At 49.9% G+C, this 12,441-nt stretch overlaps 1 protein-coding gene across 16 annotated transcripts in view; it reads right to left on the bottom strand.

Annotated features, from left to right (window-relative positions):
- Positions 1-12,441, bottom strand: part of PTPRN2 (protein tyrosine phosphatase receptor type N2) — a 724,029-nt gene that overhangs the window by 14,967 nt on the left and 696,621 nt on the right. For all 16 annotated transcript variants that reach the window (XM_072763267.1, XM_072763274.1, XM_072763268.1 and 13 more), the window contains 2 exons: positions 9,171-9,224; positions 6,873-6,937 (listed from right to left, as the gene is read on the bottom strand). In XM_072763267.1, the coding sequence (XP_072619368.1) occupies positions 6,873-6,937; positions 9,171-9,224 (119 nt within the window). The remainder of the gene's footprint in view (positions 1-6,872; positions 6,938-9,170; positions 9,225-12,441) is intronic.

Consider the following 12,441-nt stretch of genomic DNA (forward strand, 5'->3'; position numbering starts at 1 on the left):
TGAAGGAGCAGACCTTAAACGTTCTCGCCACAAACAGAATCACAACCATGTGAGGCAGACGAGGTGCTAACTAGCCTTACTTTGGCCATCGTTTCATAACACACACATTTGTCGATTCACCACGTGGTGTACCTTAAATTTATACAGTGTTTTACTCCAAGTATATCTCACTAAAGCTGGGAAAAGCTTAAAAGCTTTTTAAAAAAAGTCATCTTGATATCATTACTTATAAGAGTGAGTCATGGTGTACGGGCAGGATACTCAGCTAATCCATTTAATCTTTCTGCTTGGTCATCTCTCATGGTTCCCAAAGCTAATATTCCACCTTCTACCTTTAACTGATATATTTTTTTAAAGATTTATTTACTTATTTGAGAGAGCGAGAGAGAGAAGGGGGAGGTAAAGAGGGAGAGGGAGAGAGAACCCCAAGCAGATTCTCTACTGAAGGTGGAGCCCAATGTGGGGCTTGATCCTGTGACCCTGAGATCATGACCTTAGCTGAAATCAAGAGTCAGAGGTTTAGCCAACTGAGCCCCCCAGATGGCCCTATTTTGACCTGCTATTAAAAGTTAACATCTCTTATGAGAAAATGTGGGGGGAAATTTTCTTTTCTTTTTCTTTCTTTTCTTCTCCCTTTCTTTTCTTTTTTCTTCTTTCTTTCTTTCTTTCTTTCTTTCTTTCTTTCTTTCTTTCTTTCTTTCTTTCTTTTCTTCTTTCTCTTTCTTCTCTTCTCTTCTCTTCTTTCTCTTCTCCTCTTCTTCTCTTCTCCTCTTCCTTTCTTCCCTTTCTTTCCCTTCCTCCCTCCCTCCCTTCCTTCTTTTAAAGTAACAGCTACCCTAACAGGTATAAGATGATAGCTCATGGTGGGTTTGATCCGCGTTTCCTACACCAGACAATTTGCTGTGGGCTTTACAAATGGGGTGGGTCTGTTGGTTGGCAGGGAAGAGGCAACAGTACAGCATGGCTATCAAGGACACAGGCTGTGACATCACATCCCAGGGAGGTCACCTGATGCTGTGTGACATTGGGGGAGGTCAGCCCACTTGTCTGCACCTGGGAAATGGTAATCCAAGTGTTAGAGCACACAGAGCCATGGTACATCACCACTTTAAATGTAAGTGCATAAGAAACAAAGTTGGGGACAGGTTTTAAAAAATTATTCTCATGTGCATTTTCCATATTGGTCACAATGTGCTCTAGGGAAAATATCTCTAATCAAGCTAAATAAGTAAAAGTTGTACATGCTCATATACAAAGGTCTAAAGTGATGCACACTACAGACTCAAGACTCATCCCGTCTGCAGATGAAGGCGAGGAGGTGAGAAAACTTGCCCTTTTTTGCTTTATATATTTCGGTGATTCTTTGACAGGCATGTGAATGTCACTGCTTTTATTTATTCCTGTGTTTATTTTGAATGTAAAACTATTTATTGACCCCCTGTGGGCCAGTATTTACAATAAACAATATACAGTTTGATACCATTCTGACTACAATGTTATTGTTTTTCCTGGTTTCTGCTGAACCAGTAGCTCAAATACTGAGAAGACAGCTCACATATCAGGAATGAGTTGGGGCCATGAAAAAACTTGGAGGTCAAGAACGTGGGTTCTAGAAGTCTGTCTGCCCATTTATTCCAGCAGGTGAAACTGCCAACGTTTCTAACCATCTGATTATGGTTGGGTTTCCATGTGCAACTCCTTAGGCGGTCCACGAATTGTGACTTTGTTGTCAACGCAGCACAGGGACTTTCAGCTTCTTGGGAAGGAATGGTTCACCAGAAGGAGGCTTTCAATGTCCATGCAACCAAGTTTGCTCACCTAATTAAAATACACCAGGACTTGTCTGGGTTTGTCCTTCAGGTGGGGAGGTTGTTGGTGGTGATAAAATGCTCCTTTAAGGGATTTTACAAATAAACTTGCACTTATATGACTGTAAATATGGATATGGGTTGACATGGCTGCTTTTAAATTGTTTGATTTAAACTGTCTACATTATATTTAAATTGGTTAATTACAAAATTTGAAAGGTTACGGTTTCAGGAAAAATTTTAGTTTAACTGATTTATTTTTTTTCTTTTAATTTTTAAAAATATTTTATTTATTCATGAGAGACATAGAGAGAGGCAGAGGAGAAAACAGGCAGAAGGAGAAACAGGCTCCCCGTGGGGAGCCCAATGTGGGACTCCATCCCAGGACCCCAGGAGGATGCCCTGAGCCAAAGGCAGATGCTTAACTGCTGAGCCACCCAGGTGCCCCTAAATAATTTATTTCTTAAGTCCCCGAAAATGATGGCATCCCAGAAACAACATGGGTTTGTCCCTGGTTATAAAATTCTTCTCATTCACTACACATTGTCCCAGCACTTTTTCCACCACAAATTCTTCAGGCTCTGCTGCTTCTACTTTTTCACTCTTTCCACTCTATTTCTTTCCCATCGTTTGTAATGGAGTTTTGCTGGAGGCCGTTTTTTATTGACTTGAGCTATTAGTCACCGCCTCCAGGCTGTCCTGGGTCTGCAGTGTCTCCTTATTTGTGTTTTTAAATTTTATTGTGTTTTAAATTTTAATTCCAGCATCGTTAACATACAGTGTTACATTAGTTTGAGGTGGACAGTATAGTGATCCACGTGGGGAAAATCTTCATGACATTGACTTTGGCAAAAGATTTCCTGGATAGGACACTAAATGCACAGGCAACGACAGGAAAAATAGACAAATGGGACTTCATAAAAACTAGATGCTTTCGTGCACCAAGGACATCATTAGGAGAATGAAAATATTTTCTCCCACAGAATTTCCCTGTTCTATGGGAGGAAATATTTGCAAATCACATATCTGTAAGGGATTAATATTCAGAATATATAAAGAACCTCTATAGCTCAGTAACAACAAAAAGCAAACAGTCTAATTAAAAAATGGGGAAACAACTTGGAAAAAAAAGGGAGAAATGACTTGAATAGACATTTCTTCAAAGAAAATATCCAAATAGCCAACAAACATGAAACGATGCTCAGCATCACACTCATTAGGAAAATGCAAATCAAAAACACAACAAGACACCACTTCACACACATTAGGATGGTTACTTCCAAAACAAGAAAATAGTAAATGTTGGAAAAGACGCAGAGCAATTAGAGCCCTTGTATGTTGTTGTTGTTGGGGATGTAAAACGGTGCAGCCGCTGGTGAAAACGGTGTGGCACATCCTCAAAAAGTTAACCATACAATTGGTTCATGATTTGGCAAGTCCACGCTGGGTCTGTACCCAGAAGAGGTGGAAGCCGAGGCTCCAAGGATACTTGTGCATCCACGCGGCAACATCACACATGATAGCTGCAGGTTGGAAGCAACCTGAGTGTACGTCAGGGGGTGATGGGTAAACGAAATCCACACGACAGACTATGATCTGGCCTTGAAAAGGAAGGAAGTCCTGCCACTGGCGACCTGGTGAGCCTGAGGACATGATGCTAAGCAAGCCAATCCCGTCCCAAAAGGACACACGCCATGTGATGGCACTCGTGATGTCCCAGCACCAGGAGTTTTCAGCACAGCGGGCAGGAGGGAGACTATACATCCCCTCACATGAGCAGCTGTTGACTGAGGTGCCCCATGTGACACAGAACAGGACAGCAGGTCGGGCTGCTGAGGCCTACTGGGGTGCTAGACACATAGCTGCCTGGGCATGCACACCTGTCCACGTTCCCACGGCATGGTCACAGCCCGGCACATCTGTGTGCACCGGCGGGGCAGGTGATACCTGTACTGTGAGGCCCCCAGGCCCAAGGCCCTTGACAGACAAAGGAACAGGCCTCTGTGAGCACACTCGGGGCCTTCCTGAATACCAGCCAAGGGGGGGAGGCCACGAGTGCCTCAGGCTGCGAGTGCCTCAGTGCCCCACAGCTGAGGCTTGGGGGCGGGTTTCTGTAGTGGCCCTCTTGACAGTGACATGGCCAACTAGCTGCGGCCGCCTGCGAACCAGCACACACGACTTCCCACCCACTACCATTCCTTTAAAAAATTGCGACGAAAAGAAAAAAAAAAAAACCTGGCCGAGGAGATGTCACGGACACAGATTTCCAAGGCACAACTCTGGAAAACGTCTTGGCTGCAGAAGCATCACGGCTACACTTGAGCCACGTTCTCCCATGAGAGAGGAGCATACGAGCACACTCCCGGAAACGGTGCCCATGAAAATATCAACTGTGAGTGCGAAATGCACTCATGGCAACGGAAGAAATGTGCAGGAGGGTTTTATGGATTGGGCAGAGAGCATGAGCCCGTGGGCTTTGATTTCCGACTGCATTGTTGTCTGCTTGCTAATAAACTAGACAGCGGAGAAAGAGCCCGGATTACGCCTCGCTCACTCTCAGAGGCCTCTAAATAGGATGCAGGCCTTAATCCCCAAGAGCCTGTGTGAATGAGTGGGGTTTGCGTCTGTGGCAGCAGCTGGCCCAGTGAGCGATCTCGGGCAAGGCTGGAGGCTCGGCGGCCGTGCAGTCCGTGCAGGAGAGCTTTGGAAAGGCATTCTTTGGTCCTCATGCAATTCATTCCTTCTAAGAAAAGGAAATGGGAAGAAAGGTTTCGAGCCCAGACTTTGGGCCTTTGATCATTTGATGAACGAGGGGTCTGCGGCGCCAGAACAAAACCCTGGGCAGTGGCGCAGTGTGTCGGCCTGGGAAAGACCCACCTCAGCCGGCGAGGGGCCGCCTGCCCTTTGATCTCTCCTGAGACCGGCCCAGGCCCTAGGTCAGAGGATTTCACACTGCACACCCCCCCGGGCAGAGGGGAGCAGGTCAAGAACAGGATGGGGGTGACCCATCTCAGCTACAGCCTGGAGCCTGCCTTCTGGGGCTGGTTCCACACGGCTGCGCTCCATTGTTGGACGCTGCCCACACCCGAAGTGGAATCTGACATTCCATGTGACAGTGGAGCCAGTAAATGGCAGGCTAGGGCTCGGACAATGAAGTCAGCCCCGCCCCCAGCTAGCTCTTCGGGCCAGAACATTCTTCTGCACGGCTGCTTCTTGTGAAGCCGGCCTGCACCTCTGAAAATCCAGGACACCAAAGTGACCCCCACAGAACTGAGAAAGCAGCGGTGTCCACCCCGCTGCCAGCGGGGGAGCCGGTTCCATTCTGATGCAAATGCATACCCGGGGTTTATTGTGTCACATTGCTGGTCATCAACACAGGGGTCGTCTTAAAGACGAATGGCGGTCTGTGTCCTTCGGAAGGAATTTTGGTTTAACAGAAGGGAAAGATTACATGTGCAACAGGCAGAAGGGCCGGCAGGTATAGGGGGAGAAATACAAATTCCTGTGAGAGCTCCAAACTCCCAATAATTGGAAATTTGCCAAGGAAAAGATGCCATTTGACACAGACACAGAGGTATTAAATGGACAGGAAACTTGTAATTAAAAAGGTCAGGGTTGTGTTATGATCTAAAATCAAAGTACGTCACTGAAAACAGTTATCAGATCATTCGTCTTTCTGCTTTGGTTTCTTTGTTTGCGTGTTGCCAGCACTCAGCTAATTTAGGGTGCTTAAAATAAGATTTGATGGTGCAGAGCCAATGTCTTGCTGTCCCCAGCGGCCAGCCTGGGCGGCTGCACACACAAAGCAGGGTGTGGGCTGCACAGCTGGTCTGGTCCTGGTCCTCCAGTGGCTGCTTGGGTGGCGTTAGGTAGGTCAAGGGTGCTGGTCCTCAGGCATAAAGTGGTGGGCTAAGCTTGTATCTTCAAGCATGCAAATCCTCAGTCTAGAGATGTGTCCTACTTTTCTCCTTCTTTTCAACCAGAAAAAAGGGCAGTAAGGAAAATGCTTGAGAGTCGCCAACAGCTGTGCGAAAATGTACTGAATCTCATTTCTATAATCAGCATCTGCTTCTGGGCACAGGATGAAGGATGGGTATTCTGGAAGGCAGGGGCCTGTCTGTGAGGACGTGCAGCGGCGTGTGTTTGTATGTGTGTGCGTGTGTACGTGCATGTGTAGGTGGAGAGAACGTCATGTTTGTGGGTGAGAGAGATGGAAGGCGTGCCTACCTCGGCTGGATGTCCGTGCAAGTCCCATGGGATGCTGACGTGCACTGGGGAGAAGCAGTTTTCTCGGAGAGGCTTAGAAGTGCTGTGGGATTCCTTGGTTGCCATGGTAATTTGCGTGTGACTGTCCAAAATATGAGTTTTTCCCCGAATGTGACCGTGGAGCATGCTCCCTGTCTCTAAAGAGACACCTCACAGCTTTGGTCCAGGGACCACAATTGAGAGGCTGGATTAGCCCAGCATCCACACCTCCATGGAAGCAGAAGGGCCAGAGCGTGAGACTCTGCCCCAGGAGAAGCTCCCAGGCCAGCCCTGTGTGCACTGCTGCTGGACGTGCACCCTGTCTTCTCATTAGGATGTGTCCATGCAAGTGCCAGAGTGCCGTGCGCAGCAGGGAAGGCCTATTTGTGCAGAGGCTGCGTAGGTGCAAGTGTGCTTTACCAGGCTGTTCAGGGCTTTACCAGGCCATTCAGGGAGATAAGGCCGTGCCAGGTGTGCAGACACAGCCTTAGTAACAGGGAAGGCTCCTACCAAACGCCTGATGCCACAGCACCTAAAGATCCGAAGGCCGTCTTCGCCTTGACTGCGATGTGAGCCCTATGGATGCAGCGGGGACTCAGCTAGCACTTACCGTGCGCTTGGCCCAAGCGCCACACGGGCAGCAGAGGAGCAGCCTCGGAAATACCCTGCTCACTGCAAATAGTGCTCACGTGACCCAGGAAGGGGACAACAGTGGGCTAATTTCCTCCAAGGCCGAGAGGATCGCCCCCCCCACCCAGGTTGCCACAGCAACGCCATCCCAGCTCAGCTGCAACAAAGCAGCCACGCTCTGCCCCTCACCTTTGGCCATCTTGTTGAGAACCATGTCGATCAGGACGTATGTGCCACTCCTGCCTGCGCCATCACTGCCAATGGAAGAGGAGAGGTGAGAACACCATCCACCACACGAACCCTACGCCCACCAAAGCCAGCGACAGTATGTGGCCCTCTGTGTTTAAGTGGGGCTCATGAGGGGAGAGGAAGGTGTAGTTTTGAGAGAAAGAGAGTGTGGGGTGAGGAAGGATCACAGGATGGGAGGGGGAGGGAAGGAGGAAGGGGAAGAGGAGGGGAGGGAGAAGAGGAAGGGGAGGAGAGGGAGAGGAGGAGGAGGAGGCGGAGGAGGGGAGGGGACCCAGCAGCAGCAGCAGCAGCAGCAGCAGCAGTGTGGATTAGCTATGGTGACCATGTCGATTTGCTCTGGTCTCCCGTTCTCTCCCTCTTTGGCAAATTTCATCAGAATAAAGAAAGGATGAGTCTGGCTATGTCTGTGTCCAGGCTTTGCATTGGTGGGGTACGAGGTCATCGCAGCTGTGACTGCGGGGTCCCTGGGCAGAGGGCAGGGAGCCTCCTTTCTGGGAAGGCTATGTTTAGTGAGGCGTGTGAGAGCATGTGGCCTGTGTGAGAGCATGCCCCGTGAGAGCGTGCCCCGTGGGGGAGTGTGCCCCGTGGGGGAGTGTGCCCTGTGGCAGAGTGTGCCCCGTGGAGGAGCGTGCCCCATGTGAGAACATGTCCCGTGGGAGTGTGCCTGCCACCAGGCTGTGAGTCGCTGGGAGCTGGGGATACAATTGGTGCAGCTCCTGAGCTGGAGGGGCGCCATGTCAGGGTGGGGAAGGACATGAGCAGCACCCGGACACTGGGCAGAGGCTCACAGGCTTTACAGGGCCCTTGGAGCAGTGGCTGTAGGAGCTCCCGGGACAGGCCCAACCTGTAGGTCCCTGTGCATAGCCCGCTTGCCACCCTGTCCCCGCCACCCGCCTCTATGGCCGCTGTGATGCCAACACACACCCAGCGACCGCCATGGCCACAGGGACACCTGTGCCCTAGGCTGGGTCCTCCACTCTCCCAGGGCCCGCAGCCTGCTTGGGTCCTTGGCACAGAGCATTTGGCACAGACAAATGCCCCAGCACATGGACACACACACACGGACACACAGAGATACACACAGGGATATGGCACACGGACACACATACACAGACACACACAGACACATGGACACACACACGGACACACGCCACATACCCCAGCACATGGACTCTCACATGGACACATATGGGCACACACCACATGCCCCAGCACATGGACACACACACACGGACACAGGCAGGGACATGACACACACACCATTGCACACGGACACACACAGACACACAAAGAGACATGCCACATGCCCCAGCACATGGACATACACACAGACACACACAAATGGACACACATGGACACACACCCACCAGACACACACACGGACACACACTGACAGACATATGGACACACACCCAACAGACACACAGTTACACCCCCACACATACTCACATACACACCTGATAGATACACACACCTGCAGTTACAGACACCGACACACACACCCCCTCCACAGATATAGTTCCATGCCGCACACCCTGATGCACAGGCCCTGGTGTCTGATCCTTGGAGACAGATTTCCTTTCTATCTCAGCAGGAAGGAACATATGCACAACTGTCCCACAGCACAGAGTGTGGCTCTCCACCCAAGCACAGTGGGTGTGAAGTGCGGTGGGGGTGATCCCCGGGGGAAGGGGGCACCTGGACAGGGAGTTATGAGCAGACCTCTGCTTATGGGTGTGGGTGCAACATGCCTGAGGAGCCCCCAGATTGTACCCAGAGGCCAGGCTCACGCACCACCTGGGGGCATCCCTGTGGCTAATGGGCCCCAAGCGTGTCTCGGCATCTGGGCTCTACACCTCAGCTGAGCCAGCTCGTGGCTGCCACTGCGCCACTTGTCAGCACTACCGTCTCAGGGCTCTGTGCGGGGGCAGCAGGAGGCCCGAGCAGGCACTCGGTGGGTGGACCGGAGCGCTGGGCAGCCAAGGGCAGTACCCTGTGGGCAGTACCCACGTGGTGTCTGGCCAGGCAGGTTGTGCAGGCCCAGCCTGCAGCATGCATGCGGCACGTACACGGCATGTGGCCAAACTGCCGCCAACACCCCATCTGTGTCCTTGCTTTCCCTCAGAAGTGCCAGGAAGGTGCATTTATGAAGCAGTGAGAAAGCTCGACGTGCATATTTAACTGTGGCTCCTTCTGAGGTAGCGAACACTGGTGAATCCATGTAAAAGTCGTACTTGCCTGCAGTGAACAATTATTGGACAAGAGCGGCCCCTGTAGCACTTGTTTACTTTTCTGAAACAGAAAGAGACAGAAATCACAGTCATGCACCACGACCCTTGTCTTCCTTGTCTTACGTCTTGCAAAATAACTCCTAAGCCAAAACAAATAGATTGTATCTTTCACATTGTTTTGTAATAATAGCCTGTTTTGACAAAGCAAATCAAAATTACACACACATTTTCAGAGATTTATTTTTCTTTTTCGATATTAAAGTATTAAACAAAAAAAAAATAAAGTATTAAACAGAGCTTTAAAAACATTTCTGACATTTTCACAATTTCCCTTTCATTTTCCAGGCGAGAACCCGGGGCCTCCATCACCAGCCTCCCCCCCACCCCTCTACCCTAGGCTGCTGTTCCTGGGCTGCTGCTCCACTTGCTCGGCTGGGCTGTTGGGTGGTGACATGAGTATCTAGATGCTTTGCTACAATTGCTAAGTGTTGCAATTTATGCTCAAAATTTCTTACATTTGAGACATCCTACTGGAATGTAATATGACTCTCTGGTCTCAAAACTGCATCTTAAAGGTCTGTTTGATCCTTTCTTTTGGTCGGAGCTCTGAATTGTGGAGAAGCCACAGAGACAAGTCCTTCCTTTGTATAAATCTGCATATGTTTACAAACAACTCTGTTATGCAGATTTTAGACCAGAATTTATGAAAATTAACAATAAGCATAGATTATTTTGTAAACAAGCTCCAAATCAAAACAAAGCACTGATTTAAAATTCACTGGATAAGCTCCAAAATGGTTTCTTTTTCCCCAAAATTTTTAAAGCCAGTGACACCAGTAAACATGTTTGCAAAGTACATGAAAATTTTTGGTAAGATATTTCTGAATTGAAAAAAGTAAATGGAAAAAAAAAAACGTGTGCAAGGGCTGTGTTCTAAAATGCTCCATGTTGATTTCTACCATGTATGACATGAAGCAAAATTCAAAACTAGAATGACGGTGCAGAAAAAAATCTTTGTCCTTGCACCAGACACAAGAACACGTCCCATTTCTCTGTGGAGATTTGCCCACTCGGCACCGAGGGGTCTGCGGGAAGTGCACATGCTGTCATCGGTCTCGAAGGCCCAGAGCTGAGAGGGATGGCAGGCAGCAGGGAGGAGGGAGCTGGCAGTGGGCCTCGGCGCCCAGCGGGGACCGTCACGTCTGCCCCCAGAGCACGGCTGGTTGTTTCCAACTCTCCTACAGAGTGAGGTCCACACGCTCCCAAATGGCAGGACAGGAGCCTGGGTGTGAGTGCCCCTAAGATGGGCCACACCGTCGCCCCCCAGGGCGGCAGGCCATCCCTGGCTGCCTCCTGCAGCGTCTGCAGCTTGCGGGCCACCCAAAATGTCTTAAAAATGAGCAGACCCAGAAATGTGGGTAAAACAAGCTGCTCTGTGTCCCTGCAGCCACATCACTATGTCCGTTGGAGCTTTCTCTTTCTTCCAACGTACACCACGATGTTGGGGTTTGGGGGAAAAGTGAAGGAAGTACAAGCAAATTTGCTAAAATCAACGGTGTGCCAGAATGCTGTAAAGGTTCTGGGGCCTCGGAGAATAAAACAGATTGGAAAATACATCCATGAATTTCTCCTAAAACCTCCCATTCTTTGGGGCGCCTGGCTGGCTCAGTCCCTGGAGCGTGTGACTCTTGATCCCGGGGTTGTGAGTTCCAGTCCCAGGTTGGGGTAGAGATTACTTAAAAATTAAGGAAAAAAAAATCTTAAAACTCGCATTCTTGACTCACGTTGTAAAGGCAACATGAGCTTTCGGTCTGACAACATAGACGCCAGACCCCTAGGATGTACCTGATACGTGGGTGGCCTGAGGCCCACCAGCTCAACCAAGGCCGTGTGTGCCCATGGGCTATCGCCCTGTGTGTGCCTGTGTGTACACGCACTGTGTGCCTATGCATGTGTGCTCGCCCTGTGTGTGCCTGTGTGTGCACACGCACTATTCTGTGTGCTTGCCTTCTGTGTGCCTGTGTGTGCACATGTGCTGTTTCTGTGCACGCTCACCCTGTGTGTGCTTATGTGTGTAAATGCACTGTGTGCCTGTGTATGCGTGTGCTCGCCCTGTGTGTGCACATGCACTGTGTGCCTGTGTGCACTCACCTTGTGCCTGTGTGTGTACATGCACTGTGTTTCTGTGTGTGCTCGCCCTGTGTGTGCCTGTGTGTGCACATACACTGTGTGCCCGTGTGCACTCGCTCTGTGTGTGCCTGTGTGTGCACATGTGCTATTTCCTGTGTGCATTTGCCCTGTATGTGCCTGTGTGTGTATATGCAGTGTGCCCGTACATGTGTGTGCTCACCCTATGTGTGCCTGTGTGTGCACACACTCATCCTGTGTGTGCCTTGTATGTACCTGCCATGCGTGTGTACATGTGCAGAATCCAGCAAGGTCAGGGGCAGACTAGATCAAGGGCGGCTTTATTTCTGTAGGGCCTTTGACATTCACACAGAAGACTTTACTAGAAAGCTGTCAGGCGCTGAAGGCTTTAGGTGAGCACCTCCACCATCCTGTTACATTCACTCTTGGCCATCCAGGCCGCGTCCGGACTGGCTAACCTCAATGTGTGCCTGCTCGCACGCTGCTCAGTCCCTAGATTTTGGTCATTTTTGCTGATGGGGCCAAGCACAAAAGTAGCACAATAAAAAAAAAAGACCAGCCCGTGCACAGCCGGGCAGCCCCATTTCAGGTCAAGTGCATTAAGGGTCACCTTCCTGGCAAAGAGATTCGGCCCACAAAGGAGTCCTGGCATCTCTGGCTGCAAGCCACCCTCCTCTCCTGTGCTCCCTGCCCTTGCGTCACACAACATTTAAAACAGTATTTCCTCCAACACGCTGAGACTGGCTGCCTCGGCAGGACCCAGGGAGGCTCCACGCCAGCCCCGCCCCGGCTCAACCCATGTGCAGACAGCCACAGGCCATCCAGGACCCACGCGGTGCAAATACCATGTGCTGCCGGGGTTCAGAATTTAATTCACAAAGAATCAGGTGCTGGTATTTATTACAATGGAAACCATCACAAAGAGAAAAGAAAAAGCATCACATAGTCAACAAAAGCGTTCACCTGGTTGACCCCAGATAGAGATGCAGATTATTCATGGAGATGAGCAATACACAGCTGTCTTGTTTTACGCGATTAGCACAAATCAGCAGTGAGCAAAAGGTTGAAAACATGAAGAGAAATGGATATTATATATATTTCAACAGGAGGAATTCACTGAGAAAGAACGG

The sequence above is a fragment of the Vulpes vulpes genome, chromosome 7 (genome assembly GCF_048418805.1).
Source record: "Vulpes vulpes isolate BD-2025 chromosome 7, VulVul3, whole genome shotgun sequence".
NCBI lineage: Eukaryota > Metazoa > Chordata > Mammalia > Carnivora > Canidae > Vulpes > Vulpes vulpes.